Source organism: Belonocnema kinseyi, chromosome 4 (genome assembly GCF_010883055.1).
Source record: "Belonocnema kinseyi isolate 2016_QV_RU_SX_M_011 chromosome 4, B_treatae_v1, whole genome shotgun sequence".
Taxonomy (NCBI): domain Eukaryota; kingdom Metazoa; phylum Arthropoda; class Insecta; order Hymenoptera; family Cynipidae; genus Belonocnema; species Belonocnema kinseyi.
In genome coordinates this window covers 42,459,772-42,481,038 of record NC_046660.1, presented here as the reverse complement: position 1 = coordinate 42,481,038, position 21,267 = coordinate 42,459,772, and the positions used below count along the sequence as shown (strand labels likewise).

The 21,267-nt window shown below is 24.8% G+C and overlaps 2 protein-coding genes across 8 annotated transcripts in view; both read right to left on the bottom strand.

The window, feature by feature from the left end:
* The window catches only part of LOC117170703 (luc7-like protein 3), a 42,014-nt gene extending 40,876 nt beyond the window's left edge, over nucleotides 1-1,138 (bottom strand). For all 6 annotated transcript variants that reach the window (XM_033357688.1, XM_033357691.1, XM_033357689.1 and 3 more), the window contains exon 1: nucleotides 802-1,138. In XM_033357688.1, the coding sequence (XP_033213579.1) occupies nucleotides 802-906 (105 nt within the window). In that variant the 5' untranslated portion in view covers nucleotides 907-1,138. The remainder of the gene's footprint in view (nucleotides 1-801) is intronic.
* Nucleotides 1,139-6,900: 5,762 nt separating this feature from the next.
* Nucleotides 6,901-20,130, bottom strand: LOC117171312 (THAP domain-containing protein 2-like). Of its 2 annotated transcripts, none has more exons than XM_033358498.1 (3): nucleotides 19,977-20,130; nucleotides 13,506-13,774; nucleotides 6,901-7,738 (listed from the first exon to the last, which is right to left on the bottom strand). In XM_033358498.1, the coding sequence occupies exons 2-3, from the start codon at nucleotides 13,768-13,770 to the stop codon at nucleotides 7,359-7,361; spliced, it is 645 nt and encodes a 214-aa protein (XP_033214389.1). In that variant the 5' UTR covers nucleotides 13,771-13,774; nucleotides 19,977-20,130; the 3' UTR covers nucleotides 6,901-7,358. The 2 variants fall into 2 exon arrangements, with proteins under 2 accessions (XP_033214389.1, XP_033214388.1); XM_033358497.1 differs by lacking the exon at nucleotides 19,977-20,130 and adding an exon at nucleotides 19,188-19,369.
* Nucleotides 20,131-21,267: the final 1,137 nt, after the last annotated feature.

The window sequence follows — 21,267 nt, the reverse complement described above, 5'->3', positions numbered from 1 at the left end:
AACTTAATTGTTTTTTTTTTTAATTTGTAAAATTCCGTACCGGTCACTGAAAAAAGCGTTGACTACTATTACGGAATTCTCCGTAAAATAACCGGTGAAGTATAGCGTTAGTATTACGGAATTTTCCGTCACGTTAGTTCTGAAAAAGCGGGAAACCTTCCTACAGTGGATAATCATTAAATAAAAATACTAATACATGTAAAATAATTCATTGAATTTAATTAATAGTTTTTTCACCGATTTTTTAAATAAAACCACTTGAAAAACTTTAAACTATATGTATTCTGACCCATTTACCATCAAGTAAAAGAGAGATTACAATATTCTATATTCGTAAACATACATTATAGATAAGTTTAAAAAATAATCACTTCAACGATATCGTTGCACTCCAAAAGTTTCAATATTAATACCTAACCTATTTTCTTACATCAAAAAACAAAAATCAATTGAAGAAAACTGATTTTCCACCCACACATTTATAAAATTCAAACCGGTCAATAAAACTGATAAAATTTTAGGTCAAGTGTTTCATAGTTCTTCGTTTGACCTCTGAAAAGAATGGATCTTAAAATCTAAAATCGGTGATTTGTAAACAAAAAAGCTTAAAGTCGAATACAAAACTATTTTATCGATCAAACAAGTTCGGTCTTGCAGGCAGTAATCATTTAATTAAGTGATTAATGACAACAAAATTCGTTGCTAACAAACTTTGTTTCTATGCGCTGAATCTGATAAATGTAAACGAAACACAGAATGGACACAATTTTGCGAAAATAATTATAGAAAAAATGAAAGTACCTCCGAATCTTCCCAGTTTAGTTCCTTTGGCTTTTCATTGGGAAGAACATTCCTGTTTCTTCCCATAAGTTCATCAAGCAATGCGGCAGCCGCAGCAGCAGCCATTTTTTTGCGCGACTTTGGATGCAATCAAGGCGTTTTTCACGATATTTTTACACTGATGATAATTGCGATCACATTAGAAACGAAGAAGGCGAGGATTGGGGGTTTTTCATTGATTACGGAACCTGTATTCGTACCACAAATCGAATGATAAGCCTCAATTTATGACTCACGGAACACAACAAAATCTATGGAAGAATCACTGTGCATGTGTGCGGCATTTGTGTGAGAGTGACGGGTTTTCCGGAACTCACTCAAATGTATCCAAACAAAATGTCGAGTGTTCCTAAAAGGATTTAAAATGGCTGCCGAATCGGATGTGGGTTCTTGAAGAAATTGCATATAAATATTAATATTTTTAAACAAATAATTAAATTTTTAGCCAAAAAGATTAATTTTTAACAAAATTGTTAATATTTAAACTGAAAAATATTAATTCTCAACAAAAAATGTAATATTTTATCCAAAATTTGTTTATATTTTAAATCAGAAACAGTTGAATTCAACCAAAGACGAAATTTCCATGAAATAGTAATAACACATGAAAAAATTACCGAGAATATGACGGCGGGATAAATTCTTTGAGAATTTATAAGGTGAACATAACATTAAACATTAAATTTATTTTTAATCAATTGGCGGTAAATTCAAATTTTGATAGTTTACAATATAAAATTTTAATATTTTGACGGTAAGCTCTCCGTTAAAAACCTCTTCTATGTGTGCTTTTTATTTATATACATTATCAAATAAAAACTCATATTTAACTATGTAAAAAACATAAATAACGACAATATTGTTAAAAATCATAAATTCTTTCAAATTCTCCTAAATTCTGTCATATTCTCCGTTAGGTAACCCAAACTTAAATTCTCGAGTATTTAAGATCTCTATTTGAAAATTGAAACACATTAAAATCCTAAAATTTCAGGTAAAAATATGGCATTATCTACAAAATAGTTGAATTTTGAATTTTCAAACAAAAAATGTTTTTTTTTTTACCAAAAAAGATAAATTTCAAAATTCATCTCTTTTTGTAAAAAAAACCTTTTTGACAAAAATAAATCTCTAACAAAGAAAAAGATTTTTGAGGAAAATATCGGAATTTTCAACCAAAAAAAATGATTCTTTAACCCAAAAGAAAAATTTTCATTGAAAAAATATTAATATTAAAAAAAAAGTATTTTCAACAAAACAATTGATTTTTCTAACAGAAAAGATGAATTTTTACCCCAAAATACTAATTTTCAACGATAAGTATTAATTTTTGTCAAAAAAAAAAGAATTTTCCAATAAATAGTTGAATTTTTGACTAAAAAAATAGACTTTATAATCAAAATAGCTGCATTTTCAAACTAAAAAGATGCATTAAAAAAAATGTTCGAATTTTCAAAGCAAAAAGATTAAAGTTCAAGCAGTTGAACTGTCAATCTCAAATATTGAATTCTCGGCCAAGAAAGATTACTTTTTTTACAATAAAAATCAATTTTCTACCAAAAGACGAATTTTCCACCAGTTGTATTAAACGAAAAATAAAGAATTTTTAACAAACTTGTTAAATCGTTAACGCATTAAATGCATTTGAAGTCAAATAGTTGAATTTTCAATTCAAAAATATATTTTTTTTGTACGAAACCTTAAATCTTCACATTTTCCACTTGACCAACTTATTAAAAGAAAAAAGAACGAATTTTCAACCAGCTAAACCATAAAAGACGAATCTTTCATTAAAAGGCGGAAAACAAAATTTCAATAGAATAGATCAATTTTCTATAAATTAGATCAATTTCCATGAAATTAGTTTTATTTTTAACAATTAGCTTAATTTTTTATACTGGACAGAACATTTCTCAACAAAAAAGGTAATTTAAAAAAATTAAGTTTTTTTAGATATCTTATTTCTGGCTAAGAATGAACAAACAACAAAAATCTGAAATTTCGAAAATGAACTTTTTTGATGAGAAATCTTATTTCCGGTTTAAAAATTCAACTGTTTTGTAGATAACTAGACTTTTTAGCTTCAAAAATCAACAATTTTATTGAAAATTCATTTATTTGTTGAAAATTGCACTTTTTTTGCCCATACAGTTTTTTAAAATTTTAATTTAAAAATATTCTTTGGCTGAAATACCATCTATTACATATTTCGTTGAGAATCCATATTTTTTTAGTTAAAAATTCAAATATTTTGTTGAGAGTTCATATTTTTTATTGAACGATTTTATAAGAAAACAATTTTAATCCAAAATTAATTACTTTTTTTTTAATCTTGAATTTTCAACTAAATAATAATAATATTTAAAACAAAATAATTCAATTTTCAACAGAACAATGAATTTTTAACGAAATAGTTTAACTGTTCACTAATTAGTTCATTTTTCGACCAAAAAAGTTCAATTTTAAGCCTAAAAAGACCAATTTTCTACGTAACAGTAAATTTTTAACCAAAAAAGATCACTTTTAAAAAAAAATGTTGATATTTCAATTAAAGAGGATAAGATCTTAATAAAAAATGTGATAAGTGATATTCTAACAAAAATTTGTTTATATTTTAATTCAGAAACAGTTGCATTCATTCAATGACGAATTTTTAACAAAAACTTATAATCCTAAACCAAAAAAAGATTAATTTTCAACAAAATATTTCCAACCAAATAATAAACTGTTCAACCTAAAACTTCAATTATCAACCAAAATAGATCAATGATAAAAAAAAATTTTAACCAAAAAGAAGGGTTGTGAAGCCTGCTAAATAAATAGAAATTTTTATCTTTTTTTAAAATAATAATTTAAAAATATTAGCTCAGAACACTGTAAATTTTAAGTAGACAATAAACTTAATTTTACCCTGCGCCCTTTTGGTTTTCAAACTGATAGACACTTTGTGTAATTTGATACTGAATGGCATTTTTTAAATATGACAAATTTTCCCGCTTTAATATTTGAAACTTTTCCAAAGTTTCATGAAACTTATGAGAAGAGAGGGGAAATGCTAATGAGTCATTTTATTTTGAGATAAAATTAAATGAGTCATTAGCATTTCCTTTAAAAAGTTAGATAATGTTTTGTCTTTTCAATTTCATCAAATTTATTTTTCATAAATAAAAGATACACGCAATTTATTTTAATATTTCATTTATTTTTAAAGATCTTTAAATTCTTTGTGATCAATGAAAAAAAATTACACCATCTCTGCTGTGAATTACACGTATATAAATTACATTTCTAATCTTAATTCTTAGTAGACAAAAAAAAAGGATTTTTAAAGAACTAAACGGAATTACAAACTGGAGTTCCTTGGAATTCTCATTGTGAACCCTCCAGAATTGCGCGAGATTCAAAAAGAATTTTAGGCGGGGAAATAATTTTTTTTGAAGTAGTTGTCGTGCCAAAACCCAGGTCTCTTGAGGAAGAAGTTAAAAATTTACGAAAAATAGCTATTTTAACAATAAATGTCATTGAATTTTTTTTACTGTCGCTTTTTAACAATTAAAAAAATGGTTGAATTTGAATTAGTCATGGCTTATTTTTTCGGGGACAACATTTTCGGAAACCGTGTCTCCAATTTTGAAAACAACTTTCAACTATAGATATTTGTTTAAAAAATTTGTCCATTAAAAGTTTTTGTTTGAATGATGATTACAGATACAGAAAAATTTCCTTTTAAAATTGGAAACAGCAGAGAATGTTTCCCCGAAAAAATAAGCCAGCAGAGATTACAAATGCAGACATTTTTCAAAAACTGATAAGAATAGATAGAAAAAAAAATTCAATTGCAAAAAAGATTGCATAAATAGTTGCTTTTACAACCTTTTTTTGAATCCAAAGTTATATTTTTTATTTTCTTTGATATCATCTTCAAATCATAGAAATCATAGTAACTTAAACCCATCGAAAAACAATTTTTTCCAAAGATACGATTTGATTGATATTATAATTTCCTATGAAAGAAAACTACATTTTTTTCAGCGAAAAAAGTTCAAAACTTATGAAAATTGGTATTTCAACAATATTTTTTGAATTTTTTCTTAAACGTCTACCCAATTTTAAAAAAATGGTTGAATTTTAATTAAGCATATCTCATTTTTTATGGAAAAAACGTTCCCCATAAGTATACCGTTTCTAATTTTAAAAATAAGTATATCTTCAAATATAGTTATTTATTAAAAAAATGTTTTCTGAAAAAAAATGTTTTAAAAGATTTTTGCTAAAGAAAAGTTTAGTTTAAAATTGAAAACAGTAAAAAGTGTTTCCCCAAAAAAATAAGCCATCATTTATTGAAATTATTCCATTTTTTAAAATTGAAAAATAAAATTTTCTAATTGGAAAACTCCTGAATATTAAATTCCCGAAAGAAAATTACCTCATTACAAAATGTCAGAACTAGAAAGTTCTCGAATTTAAAAAATAAAACATTTTTTAGAAATATTATTTATTGAATAAAAATAAAATAATGAAATATTTTTAATGTTGAAAGTTTCTAAAATTATTTTTCTGATTTTAAAATAATAATTTAAAAAAATTATTGTCTGGAGATATCTTTTTCAATTATTATTTTTAATTTAGGCATTAATTTAAAACATTTTAAACATTAAAATTGTTTAAATGCAGATATTTGATTATTGTATTTTTAATTAATAAATAATATTTATAAAAAAATGTAAATGTTAGAATTCGGGAATTTTCTAGTTTGTATATTTTATAATTCGACAATTTTACAATTCAGTAATATTATTTTATTTTTCGGGATTTTTTAGCCGTCCGCTGACATTAATTTAAAACTGACGAAAATTTATTATTTAAACACTAGTTTTTCTAATTGAATTTTTTACTGACGTTTCTTACCAATTAAAAAAAAATTGTCGAAGTTGATTAAATTATGGCTTTTTTGCATCGAAAACATTCCCTATAAGTCTACTGTCTCCAATTTTGAAAATAAGTAAATCTTCAAATATAGTAATTGGTTAGCAACAATTTCTCTTGTAAAAATGATTTTTAAAATTATTGCTAAAGAAAAGTTTACTTTAAAACTGGGAACAGTAGAAAGTGTCTCCCTGAAAAAATAAGCCAACATTTTAGGAATTCATCAATTTTTTAAAAATTGATTGGAAGTGAGAGTACACAAATTTAATTTCAAAAGCAAAAGGTTAAAATAAATGGTTTTTGTAAGTTTACACTCATTTTTCCTTTGAAAGCAATGTTTTTTACTTAATCTGTCAATGGAATGACTGGAAAATCCCGAAAAATTAAATTTTCGAACAATAAAATTTCCGACTTTAAACAGTTATATTTTTTTTATAAAATATTATCTAGTGTTTGCAAATAAAATAACCAAATATTTGTACAAAAAAGTATTTTTAATGTTGAAAGTTTCTAAATTTATTGTCTGAGTTAAAAATAATAATTGAATGAAAAAATTATTTTAAAATATATTTTTTCATTGATATTATAAATTTAAACAATAATTTTAAACATTACATTTTTTTGCAATACAAATATTTGATTACTGTATTTTTAATAAAAAATCGGGAATTTTACAGTGTCGGGAATATTATTTTGCGGGATGTTCAGCCGTCCCCTGAAATGATTATTTTAAAACTGACGAAGAACCACAATTTTTTGAAATTAAAATTTTTTACTGACGCGTCTTACCAATTCGAAAAATAAATGATCGAATTTGAATAAATTACAGATTTTTTTTCAAGTGAAAAATTCCTTACAACTCTACTGTTTCCAGTTTTGAAAATAAGTCAACAATATTCAAATATAATTAATCGTTTGAAAAATGTTTATAAAAACATTTTTTTTGCGATTTAAGCCATAGACAAATTTTCTTAAAAAAAATTTTTTTATTAAAAGCAATGTTTTTATTTTTAATTATCTCATCAATATCATTTTGAATCTTAAAATCATAGAAAAACCATGTGTCAGAGATCTCATTTTTGGCACTCTACTTCAAAGCATTATTCTTGATCTTTAAATAAAGAAGAAACAATATTAAAACATTCGATGATGTTTATTAATGAAATAAAAGAAGATTCCACAAATTTGGATTAATAATTAAAACCTTAAAGTTACTTAAATACAAATATCATCATCAGGAATTCAATCAGAAGGTAACAAAAATCGATTCAAAGCTAAACAGAAAAGCGAAAATATGTCCGAATCCGAAGGAATTTAACTACCGACTCACCACATTCCTGATCAGTTTACTTTATTCATTTTGGGCTCAATCTCATTTAACCACACAACAATTTACACATTCCTGGGGAAAAACTCTGGTATTTTTGGTTTCTTTTCCCGCAACTGCAAAATATTCTATTTATTTTATGTCACGAAAATTCTAAAAATATATAGGAAATCCAGTTGTTATTTTGTTGAGATCAATAATCATGTCCTTTTAAATTAAAGAATTACGCAGCCCATTTTTCTAGACATTAGACATAGATCCTACTTCAATATCTGCTTTGGATTTTCTCAATTCTTCCCTTAATATCTCCCATGATATGCGTCAAACCTTCCAGTTCTTGCTCCAAACAGTGTATCCTCTCGAGGACGATATTCAAAATTTTTTGCAAATTTTCTTCTGTGTCGATATCATCATCCTCTGTTTTCAGTTTCTTGGCCGCAGAAGTTACTTCAACTTTGACTTCCTTCGGAGGTGGTGAAATTACTTCAGGTGGGTTCGTCAAAGTGGCGGTATTTCTTTCATCTGAATCCGATTCAATTACATTCATAGGGTTACGTTTTCGCATCTCATAGCGTCTTTTTCTCCCTTTATCTTTTGGAGATTTCTCAATGATGAAGGGATTGCCCAAAAGCCGAGACGGTATTGCTGGAAAAATTATATTATTATTAAATAACCAGTCTGTAAATGCATGCAAGACACACACTCACGTCCCTGGATTTTTATTTGCCAACGTTAATAATATAAACAATTAAAAAATCCAATATTAAGAGGGTGACCACTTGGGGGAACCAATTTTTCTCTCCAATTTTCATGCATAACGCACGGAAATTTGTACGAAACCGCATAAAAATACAATAATTTTTTTGCTGAAAACAAAATGAAGTCCGCTTTTCACTTATTTTTAGATTTTCTTTGAGCTTTTCGATAGAAACAAATAATAAATATTATTCTCATTTTAATTCAAATCAGTAACTAATTCTAGGAGAATTTACATTTAATATGATCCTGAGAAAAAATTTGAAGAGTACAACAAATGTGTTTTATTTCAGAAGAATATATTCACAAAAAAGAAAGAGATTGTTTACAAAATTATTCTCTTTCTTGTTCATTTATTATTTTTTCATAATTAAAAGGACTAAGTAAAGTAAAAAATTCAGAAGAAACTGCAATTTTCTAGAAATTATCTAAAGATTTAGAGGAAACTCATTATAAATAATAATCAATTGTTTAAATAATGTTTGTTAACTTGTATTTATTATTACCTCACTTAGAAAAAAGTGAACTAAAAGCTGAAATTTCAACAAAAAACCGCTACTACCAAGCATTAATATATGAGAGGAGTTATAAAAAACAATAATTTGTTTAAACATTTATGTTTGCAAAAGTGTATCAATTACTTCACTCTGACTATAAAGTGGACCAAAAGTTAAAACAATTCAGAAAAAACTGCAACTATCTGGAATTAATATAGATGAAGATGCTTCTAAACAATAATAATTTGTTGAAACAATTTGTTTTGTCAAAATAAATTAATTATTAAGTCCCTCTAAGTGAAAAATAGATACATAGGTTAATTTTTCAGGGGAAAACCCGCAACTTTCTACCATTAAGCAAAGAGAATATTATTAATAATAATAAATTTTTTAAACAATTATTTTTATTAACTTGAATTAATTATTATTTCACTCTAATTAAAAGTGTACAAAAAGTCAATTAAAAAAACCCGCGGCTTTCTATCTACATTTTGAAGGATAATTACTAAAAACCATAAATTGTTTAAACATTGTATGTGAACATCTAATTATCAGTATAAAGTTGTATTTTTTATGTATTAGAAACAGTTTGTATTAAAAAAAAACCCGCACAAAACTCATAATTAGCGCCAAAAATTCGCAAAACCCATTTTTTCACTTATGGGGGGGGGGGGGGCTTATAAAATATACTTTATGGGGTCAATAAATATAATTTAAAAAAAAAATTTTTGTGTGAATTGAAACAAATTTCCGAACAATATGCATGAAAATTCTGAGAAGCTTTATCGTTAATTTTCAAATTATTAATTTAACACTTTTGATTAAAATGATTGAATTAAAAAAAAAAGTTATGCAAATAATTAAAAATTAATTTCTTTTTAATAATTAGTTTCAGGATCCTAATTTAAGAAATTTTCGTTTAATTTTGGACGCTTCAAGTTTGAATTCATTAATTTAATTTTTTTTAAATGTTAAAGGATATTATTTGCAAAGTGTTTGTAATAATTATACTTTAAAGGTTTCAAAAAATCTATTTCAATCGCTTTGAAAGTCACTTGAAACCATAATAATTATAGTTATAATTTCACATTAAAATTACAGCCTTGAAAGATTATATATTTAAATATACTAAATTGTTCGGTTTTAATTTCAAACGCAAAGAAATGGTCTGTATTTTTCAAATAATTTTTTTAAATCGCTAAATATAAAATTAAAAGACTTGATAGTTGCACAATTTTTTGTTAAAAAGATTTGCAATTAAACTATTTTAAATTAAAAACCTCCAGAATAAATATGAAACAATGAAAAATTAAGACAGCAATATCTCAAATTATTTATTATATTAAAAAATTTTATAATTTCAATTTAAAATTCCACTTTGAAATGCGCAATACTAAAACATTTTAATCTTTGAGGCAATGCAACTGAAGTTTTTTCTGAATTTGAAGTTGGGTAATTTTTGGACGTTTCGAAATAAAAATGTCAAATGCAAACATTTAAAATTTAACGACGACTTCGCTATTGAATCTTTCAAAATGTCATATTGAAAGCATTGATAGTTATTTTTTGAATGTAATGATTTTAGATGTAAATATAAAGCAATTTCGAAATGAAAAGCTTAAAATTGTTCAATTTCAAACAATCTAATAATATCATAGCGACCTTGAATTGTATTTTTTTAAATTAAATGTTTTCAATTTATCATCTTAAAAATGTCCGATTTTTAGATGAAGATTTAGACAAATAAATCATTTCGAATTAAAAAATATTCAGTTGGTAAATTTCAAGAATGAATAATAATTCTAAAATAAGTATTTAAAATTAAACGAAATTAAATTAGAAAAAAATTAAGTTTAAAATTAAAATAGATCAAAATTAAACTATCTGAGCGAAACCTCAGTAATTAATTTTGATAATTAAAAAAAAAAAAAAAACAGTTCTGAATTTTTATGTTGAACACTAAATTATCAGTTTTTCCCTTCCAAGGTTTTAATTTTGCAATCAAAATTGAATTGTTTAAATTTTGGAAAGTACATTTTAAAGATTTACTAGCAATTAAGGGTTTCAACTAATTCAGAACAAAAAAAAAAAAAAAGAATTTTGAAGATTTTGAACCAAAAACTTACAAGCTTCTTATACATTTTGAAAAGTTACGAAATAATACAATTTTTCCTTTAGATTTCTGAGAAAATTTTTGATTATTTTCACATTTATATAATTTTTGTGAAAAAATATTTTTAAAAATATTATAAAACATTCCAAAATATGTTAAAAATTGTAGAAAAAGAATTTAAAAAAATGGAACACTAAAGCTAAACAATTTTCCACTTGAGGTAATAAAAACTGAGCTGCAAATGAAAGCACTCAAAGTGGAAAGTTTTTCAATATAAAAAAATATAAATCCACATTAGAATTTGCAATGCTGTAAATTAAAAAATTCATCAATGCACTTTAAAATTGTCAAAATTGTATAATTTGAAGGACTGTTAAGTCAGACACATTAAATATTGAAAATTTTTTAAATAAACACTTTAAATTAGAAATTTTATTATTTTCTTTTTAAATAGTTTAAACATCCTTGGAAAGCTTCAAAATTTTATTTCAAAATCTCGAGAAATCTAGAAGTTGTTTTAAAATTGTTAAATTTGTAGATTTTCGCAGATTTTAAACAAAAAAATTAGATTCTTGTCAAGAATTGTGAAAGGCTTCAAAAGAATAAAAACATTTTCTTAAGATTCCTAGGGAAATTAAAAATATTTTTTGATTTTGAAAAATTATTTTAAGAGAATATTTAAAAAGGTTTTCAAAGATTTAAACCAAATTTTCAAAAAAGATTCTAGAAGATTAAAAAATTTCACTCCCAAATTAAGCATTTTTCAAATACAATTAAAATTGTAACATTCAAAGTTTAAAAGGCTCTTCGAAATTTTAACGATTCCAGGCTTTCTATGTCCAACAATTCAGTTAAAGATTCTTTACTTTTGAATATTTGGTTTCATTTTACTAGTCTAAAATAAAAATTGAAATATTGTTAAATATTCAATAATTAATAATTTTTAATTAAAAATTTCAAACTCAATGGGTTAAAAATTGAATATTTTCGACTGAAACAATATTAATTTTTTTAAAAAATCCTTTAATGAAGAATATATTCTTATGAAGTTATTTTTAAGGTGAAAATAGTTGATAAACTTTCAGTCATACGTTAAAATTGGTCTAATGACTAAATTTCAAATTGAAACCGTTTAAGTTTTAACGTTAAAATATGAAAAGTCTTCAATTTTATACTGATTTAAAATCGTGTTGTCGAATCATTTTTGTTCACTTTTTATTGCTTAAGGTACAGATAAATATAAACAAAATTGATTTATTTATTAAATGAAAATGTTTTGTATCCAAAATTTTCAACATCAAATGCTTTTATTTTTTGTTTGTTCTAGTCTTTAAGAAAATATTTTTAAAGTCTTTATATTAAAAACGTAAGCTTAAAAACTAAAAATTATAAATCTAAAATCTTTAAAGTAAAAAAATTTGAATTAGGCTTTGTAAGCTAAATAATAGTATAATTGAAAACCATAAAAATTAAACTAATTATTTTAAAACTCTTGAAATCGAACGTCGACAGATTTTTTGTCTACAAATTTTTAAAATTTCCGGTAAAAAAAATTCACTGTCATTTCCCGGTTTCCTGGTCCTGCGGCCACCCTGGATATTAAAAAGCATTATAGAAAATACAGATTTTTGAAGATTTCAAAATCAAATTTTTAAAATGTTTACCAAACGTCTTAAATCAGCCCTAAACAGAAATCTAATTGTACAGTTTTTGAAAATTGTTTTTTTTTGTTGTATTAGATATTATTTTTCCCTTCAAAGTGTAATTTTTCTATAAATGTTATTGCTTTGTCACTTAATAATTTTATTGGATTGAAAATTCCTCTTTTTGTTTTGAAAATCCATTTCTTTCGCCAAAAATTTAATGTTTTTTTTTTTTATTAAAATTGTAATATTTTCATTTTCACTGAGGATTCAACTGTTTTGTTGAAAATGCATCTTACTGGATGAATTTAACTCTTTTTGATTTAAAATAAAATTATTTTTTCAGCCTAATTATCAAATATTATCTTTTTCGCTTAGAATTCATTTTTTGGTTGAAAATGAAACTATACTTGTTTAAATATTCGTCTCTTTGGTTAAAAATGTAACCATTTTGTTAAAAAAATTTCATTTTGGCAGAAAATTAACCTTCAAGGTTGAAAATAAATGTTTTTCGTTATGGATTCAACTATTTTTTTGCATTTTTAAAATAATATAAACGGGTTTTCATTTAAAATTAAAACTATTTTGGATTTAAATATAAACTATTACATTTTTCGCTGAGAATTCATCCTTTTGGGTTTCAAATCCAACTACTTGATTAAAAGTTGAAATACTTTGCTTAGAACTCATTTTTTGTTGCCGAAAATTTGCATTTTTGTAGAAAATTCATGTATTTGGTTGAAAATTAAATCTTTGTGGAAAAATGCATACTTGTCGGGTTGAAAATGTAACTTTTTTTTTATAGAAAATTGGTCTCTTTTAGAATATATTTAACGTTTTCTTTTTCTTAAAAATACAACTGCTGAAAACGTACCTTTTATGACTGAGTATTTACCTATTTTGTTAAACATTTGCTATTTTTTGTTAATTAAACTGTTTATTATTTAAAATAAAAACCTTTTTAGATTGAAATATTAACTATTACATTTTTTTGTTAAAAATTCATCTATTTTTTATTTGAAAATCCATCTTTTTTGGTAAACATTTAATATTTTTGTTATATTAAAATTGAAAAGGTTTGGTTTAAAGTTAAAGTCTTTGTTGGCGGAGGATTCAACTCTTTTGTTAAAAACTCGCCTTTTTGGATGAATTCAACTCTTTGTGATCAAAAACTAAAAATAGTTTTTAATTAAATCTTCAAGTATTATATTTTTCGTTGAGAATTCATCTTTTTTGGGTGAGTATTCAACTATTGTGTTGCATTTTCTATTGAATTCTACTATTTGTAATTAAAATAAAAATTTTTTTGGATTGAAATATCAAGAATTTTAAGAAAATTATATTGATATAACCTTGAAACCAATAAATAAATAAACTTGAAAAATAAATAATTAGTTATTTACCATCAGGTTTTAACTTTCTCTTGACTGGGAGATGCGGTGATTCGCTTTTGATTTCACGCAAAAAATCATCATTTGCAAAATGCTCCGAACACATGTAAGCGTTGTCGTAATTATAAGGAGTACTGCGACGACATTTGCTTATCCACTCTTCTTTATAAAATTCGTCCTTTGGAAACATGTGATACGAAATCCTCTTCTTGTTTTCATTATTGGCGTGTCGTAAAGAAGCATTTTTACAGTGGGGAACGGCGCACTGTACACCCATGTTGCTGTAAAATAACCCATTTCTTATTTCACATCAATGACCTTCACTCCAAAACCGTAAACAAATCCCAAGTAAATTTATATTCTGTCTTGGAAACTTTTCCTATAAAAGAAACTGGAATTTTACAGATTTCGTGTACATTTATGTTTATTTTAAAAAAAATTTCACAAAAATCTGAAACGTTCCAAGAAAAATGTAACATGTCACTTTGAATGATTGGAAATAAAATACCAGTTATTCGACTTTGAGCCGTTCTACTATAAAATCAACTTTTCATGTTATAGGATTGGATTGTTAGTTTTTTAAATTTAAAGTATGCGCACCAGCATAATAAAAATTATATAATAAGATTTATTTTATAAAAATAAGTTAAGCTTTTTCCTTATTAACCTAAAAATAAAAAATACAATTCCATTCACATTATTTATGTAGCTATTTATCTATCGGTTTTGATGAAAATTTTAAAATAAATTAAATTAGTGTAATGTACCTCGTAAGAAGAGGTTTGTGAAATACAAAATAAAACTGACATACATTACACTAATTAAATTAATATTAGATTTTTGATCGAAAAACATAAATAAGTAAATAAATTGAATAAAGGTATATCGCTATTTAAAAATTATTTTTGAAAAAAAGCTTTTGCATAAGATTAATCTTACAAATTTCAAAGAATTTGAAAGAATATAGTGTATTTTAAAGGTTTTTGAATTCCAAGCTTTTTCAAATGATTTCGTAAGATTCCATAAGATTTATAAGATTTTGAAGATCTTGATGAATTTTACAAGGTTAGAGGTATTCATACGATTCCAAAAGACAATACAAAATTCTATAAGATGATTAGGAATTTATATCAATTTCAAGGAATTAAAACAATTAGAAAGTTTTCCAGGGATTTCAACCAAATTCTAAGGTCTTTAACAGATTTCAGTGGATTATAAAAATATGAATGATAAAAAGGTTTGATATTTGGATTTTAAAGATTTCATCATTTCCGAAAGAATTTTGAAAGCTATTATAGATTTCTAGATTCGTGAAATTTCATAAGATTTTTAGAGTTTTCAAGGAATTTAAAGAATAACTATAGTGTATTTTAAAAGATTCCGAGGAATTTTATGAGATATCGAAGAATTTCGTAGGATTATAAAAAATTTCAATGAATTTTTACCCTACAAATTTACGAAATTTCAAAGGATTTCTACAGAATTCATGTGATTAAAAAAAATTTGAGTTTACTAGAAATTTCAGAGATTTCATCATTTTTTAGAGATACTGCCAATTTCAAGATTAAAAATTAATAAATTAAATTCAGAATAAATAAAAATTTCCATAATTTTTTTTTTTAATTTGAATTTAAGAGTTCGTTATCCAAATTTAATCGATGGATTCTTGGTTGTTTAATTTCAAAGAATTTCGTAGCTAGATTTTAAGATTTAAGGGAATTAAAACTTTTCAAGGGATTTCAAAGAATTTCAAAGAATTTATGGTATTTTCAAAATTCAAAGTTCGAAGGATTTTAAAAAATTTCACAGGATTTTAAATAGGTGTTTAGACTATCAAAGATATCAAAAATATTTCAAAGAATTCCAATGGATTTCTAGAAAACTTAAGGGAAGAAATTAAATTAAATTTCAAAAGTCTTTAAGGAATTTCAAGTATTTTAAAGATTTTAAGATATTTGAATAGATTCAAGAGATTTATAGGATTTTAAAAGAAATTAGAAGATTTTAAAGGATTAAAAAAATGGGTATATATATATATATATATTTTTTTTTTCCAAGATTCTCAGAGGATCCAACAGATTTTAGGGGTTCTTAAAGTATTTCACACGATTTTATCGACAATTTATATTTTATACGAGATTACAAAAATAGTTGATCCCTTAAAGTAATATCAGGGATTAAAGCGCACGAGATAAAAAAGGTTATTTTTTGAAAAGAAATCTCTGGAAATTCTTTGGATTGTTTTAAAATAACTTAAAATCCTTCGAAATTTTTCGAATTCCTTCATCCGAATCCGTGAAATTCTATTATAATATTTCTTGAAATCCTGGATAATGTATTAAAATACACTGAGAGTTTTTTAAATCATTGAAATCCTCCGAAATCTTATAAAATAACGTGAAATCTTTTAAAATACCTTAAAACTTCTAGCTAAAATATTTAAAAAACTTTATCCTTTGAAAACCCATGAAACTGCTGAAATCAATACAAAATTACTTTAAATCTTTTAAAATAACATAAACTACTTTAAATCCTCTAAAATCCTTTGAAATCGCTTGAAATTTTTTAAAGCTCTTGAAAATGCCAAGGAATCTAGAAAAATGCCTTCAAACATTTTAAATCTTTTGACCATCTGATCAATTGATATTCAGAATCATTTAAATAAAAACTTAAATTTTTTTAAATCCATTGCATTGATTAGAATTTAGTAAATTTGGGAGAATTCAAGTGATTTCAACAAATTCAAACGAATTTAAAAGAAGTAAGGATAAAAAGATAAAAATTCAGGGCGAATTGAAAATTTCTACAAATCTTTAAAAATCCTACGAAATGCCTCACTTCTTGCAAATACATTTTTTGAAATGCACTAAACTATTATGAAATTCCACCAAATTATGTGATATTTTCTGAAATCCTGGGAAATATATTAAAACAATTTGAGAGATTTAGAATCACTTAAAATCATTGAAATCCTCGGAAACCTTACAAATTTCTGTGAAATATTTTTAAAAATCTTAAAATCTTATAGGTTTTTTCCCCGGTAAGTTTTTCAATTTTCCCCGTCAACTAAAACTAACATCTTCAAATTTGCTGCCAAACGCAAACATTTATTTTAATTCATGACGTTCATTCTAAACGCCCTTTAACACAATAGAGAAACAATTGCAAAATAAATACATTTCAAAATAAAATTAAGGAATTTTTAACTGGAATAGTTGATTTTTAAACCAAAAAGATGATTTTTTAAACAATAAGATTAATTCTCAAACAAAAATATTAATTTTCTACCAAAAATAATATTTTTAAACAAAATAAATGAAATTTTAATGAACTACTTGAATTTTAAATTAAAGAATAAAAATAGTAAACCAAACAGTTGAATTTAGAACTAAAAAAAAATTGTCGATAGAAAATACAGTTTAATTTTTAGATTTAAAAAATAATTTTCAACCTAGCTGATAAATTTTTAACTAAAATGCTGAACATTCAACTGGAATAGTTGAATTTTAAAACAAAAATATGAGTTTTCAACTAAAGCAATAAAATTATAACTGCAACAGTTGAATTTTTAACCAACACTGAAATAATTAAGTTTTGAGTTAAAAAATTAAAGTTCAACCAAAAAAGACATATTTTCAAATAAAAAATATTTTTTTCCTTTCATCCAAAGGGAAAATAAGGTTTCAATCAAAAAGCTCAGTTCATAGTCAAGGAAATTAATTTTTAATTAAAATAATGAATCTTCAAAAAATAAATAGTAACTTTATTTGCATCCTAAAATGATTTTTCCACTCAAATGAAAAATATTTAATTGGGATACTTGAATTTTCAACCGAAAAGAAGAAGCAAGGAGATTAACATTCAAAGAAAAATATCATTATCTACAAAAAAGTTGATTTTTTTAAACAAAATACGTACATTTTAAACAAAATAGTTGAATTTTCAATTAAGAAGATAAGTTTTCAGCCAAATTGTTGAATTTGTAACTAGGAAAAATTAATCAAATAAACTGATAAATTTTCAACTGGAATGGGTGAATTTTATGCCTAGACAAATTTTCTACAAAAAATACATCTTTTTCAAAGTAAATACTTTTTCAAACAAATAATTTAATTTTTAAATAGAAAATATCAATTTTCAACGAAATAGTTGAGTTTTCATCCAAAAAAGATTAATATTTCAACCTAAAATGGAATAGTTAAATTTTCTGTTGAAAATCTAATTCTCGATAAAAAAAAACGTATTTAAACAAAATAGTACAATTTTCTGCTGAAATAGTTAAATTTTTGGTTAAAGAAAATATTTTCAAAAAAGTAGTTATATTTTCAAAAAGAGATGAATCTTCAAACAAAAAATTAATTTTTACCAAAAAAATCGAACTGTTAACCGCAAGTAGTTGAATTTTTAACTAAAAAGAGATAAATTCGCAACGACGAATGTAACCAAATTTTCAATTATATTTCAGAAAAACTCTAAAAACTACCTGAAGTAATATACTTTTCATAAATTTGGTAGAGTGATCTTTTAAGTTATGACGAATTTTGACCTGGGACAGGGATTTCTTTTAAATTCCTTTCTTCTAAATCCGAATTATAATTCTTTAAAAAAATATCAGTTTCATGTAAAAAAGTGTTAAAAAATTCAGAATTATATTTCTTTACGGAAATTCCCTGTCCTAAAATAAAAACGGTAATTATTTTCTGAAATTACTTGTGTCAAGTCAGAATAAATGAGGAGTTCGATTATTTTTTAATTTAAGTCAGCTAAAAAAATGTCAGAAAGTAAACAAATGCAAAAGCTTTTCTTTACAATGGAAAACAATAAAAATCCAATCATAAATGATGATTTAATTAGAATAAACTGAGATATTCTGAAAAATCTGCGACTGTAGATAAAGTAGAAATCACTTTTCTAAATTTTCTAAATTGATCCCTTAAAAATAATTAATAATTCCTTGGAATATTTTAAAATTTCCTAAAGTATAAAAAAATCACAGTAGAAGTTTTAAAAATACTATAAAACCAAACAAATTTGCCCTTATTTCGAATTTTTTGAATATGTACAAAAATATGTTTTTCAGATTGATTCGAACCTGAAATTTCTTCAGTTTGGACTAAAGAAACATGTTATTATTTTTTATTCACAGGAAACATTTTTTTCGTGGTGTTTATAACGTTCCAAAATTGGAAAAAATTATGAAATCCCAAAAATCATACACTTTGACAAAAGTTTTTTTTTCCCGAAAAAGTAAAATGATAAAATTTTTATTTGGTCCAAGCTGAAGAAATTTCAGGTTTGACATATTAAACTTTTTTCAAATGTTTGCATATGACTCAGTTAAAAAAAAACATGTTCGGCACATTTTCAAAAAAAATTTGATTGAAAAAAATGTATTCTTAGATTTTATAATTTTTTATGATTGTTCACTAGTAAAAGCTGTGAAAACTAAGAAAAAGAGGGAAAGACTGTGCACCCTTTTATTATTGACATTCACTTACTACTCGTTTAAAAAAATTCGGTTTGTTTTTCGCTCAGCAAGTGCAATAAATATCACAATTTATTCATATTTTTCGAAACTTTTAGAATAAAAAATAGGTACAAGTCAATTTAGTGAATGGTCTATTGGCGTAGGATGTAAAAAACTCAAGTTTTTAAAGAATTACATTAGAAGGCTATAAAATGTGTGAAACTAACCTCAAATTCTCTTGATTAACGATACATGCCGCCAACATCTTAAATTAATGTAAATTTTTGTGTACTCTGCACAAGTTGACAATTAACTAGAAACTTTCCGAGGGGAAAAAACCGTATTTTTCGAATCTAGCAATTGAAAATATCTAATAATGCGTCATATAACAAATGTTATTCAAACTAACTTGGGAATCGTCAATGTGGACAGACGATCGCAATTTATTATAGTTAACCTAAAAATATTTAAATTGTATAGATTCAACTAAATATTTTTCTTTTATAGTTTTATATGAATCCTAAATATTTTAGTTAAAATAAGTCAAATTTAAAGAGAAAAGTGGAAGATTTTCAAAAATAGGGGAAAAAAGGGGAGACAACGAATTTTATACAGTGAATTCTCTAAAATTTGATAACAATGCAAAATGATTTTAGTAAAAACTCTCGATTGTTCATTAAAAGTCACTATACTTTAGTAAAATTTACCTAAACTTCCTATAATATCAGAATAATTATTAAAGATGATAAGCATCAACAATCGAATGTTATTTTAATTGTAGTTTACGATTTATGGAGCGAAATAATAATGGCGACTCTAGCAAATTCTAACATTCATTTAATTGTTTTAGACTGTACAATTTCACAAAAATTTTAAAAACGATTCTGGAAAAATCTGGGAAAAAATAGTAAAAGCACTAAAAGTAACATATAGGTCTTCCTGAAATAACAATATTTAGAGAGTATAGTTTCAGGTTAGAATCTGAACGAATAGGAAATTCAAATAGAACTACTTACATTTGTTTTGTGACTGAAGAAAACGACAATTTACAAACTGCTCAGTATTACGTGTAGGAAATCATCAAAATAGTTGGTTTGTACTATTAGCAATAATAATTAATGATTAAAATCCTGTAAATTTAATAAACGTAGTAAACATTGGACATCTATAGCAACTTTTTAACTCAACCAAGCAAGCTTTGGTATATGGTAAAAGAGAAATCTACCTTACCGACTGTAAGGTATGTAGGTATGTTTTGGGAAAAGTAAGGTTTGAAAAAATGTAAAGGGTGCCTCAAAATTAATAAAATTTTCAAATATATTATAGTTTGGTTTAACAAACCGATTCTCTCATGTTATTTTTAAGAGTCTTTTTTAATAATGTGGATGTTTATAAAATTTTGAAACATTTGTCGTATACGTGATATTCTTCATTTATATTGTTTTAAACAATATTTTCGCTTCTAAGGTAAAAGTGACTTAATTTGTTTATTTATCAATAATAAAATCTTAAACAAAGGAAATTAAAACAATTCTTTTTGTATTCGATTGTAATAAACTAAAAGTAACTCAATTATATAAGGAATTTTTTTGATGCCACACGGAGAAAAATAGATGGTCAAAGTTATATGGCAAAATTTAGAGAGCCAGCAAGTCTGTCTGCATGGTCGAACGGTCCTTTCATGTTTTTTACGACATGGTTAAAAAGACTCTTGTTTTATCGCCAGTCTGACTTTTATAAGAGCATTATACTCACTATCAGGGATAACTAAGGTATCCTTTTCGGAATGGTCAATACGCACATATTGTTTTCACTCATTTCGACCATCCAAGGAGTAGATAAGCCATTGCGTATGGTCCATTGCTCGATTTTTGCGCCTCAATCATGCGCTTGAAAATTTAAAGAGTATCGCTAATTGGCTCCAATTAGCATAACGAAATCATAGACAGCATAGTGATATCTGTTAAAAAAAGAAGGTTTTTACCAACTATTTCAGTGCAAAGTGAAGTGTATTTATTGAGGATTTATTGGAAATATCTTATTCTGTAAGTAACTGTTTTAAATAAGTAATTGTAACGTTAATATTTTCTATTAGTAATGTGAGATTTAAGACATTTAATTAAAATATTTTTGAGGTTAATATAAGTTTGAAATAGATTATAATTATTTAAGTAATCACTGTTAATTATAGCATTAGTCGATTTAGGATAAACTTGAATTGTACTCATTAATTTGAAACTAAATCATTATTTTTCAGTTCTGACATCAACTGTTGAGATTCATGCAAAGACATATGGCAGGGGCAGG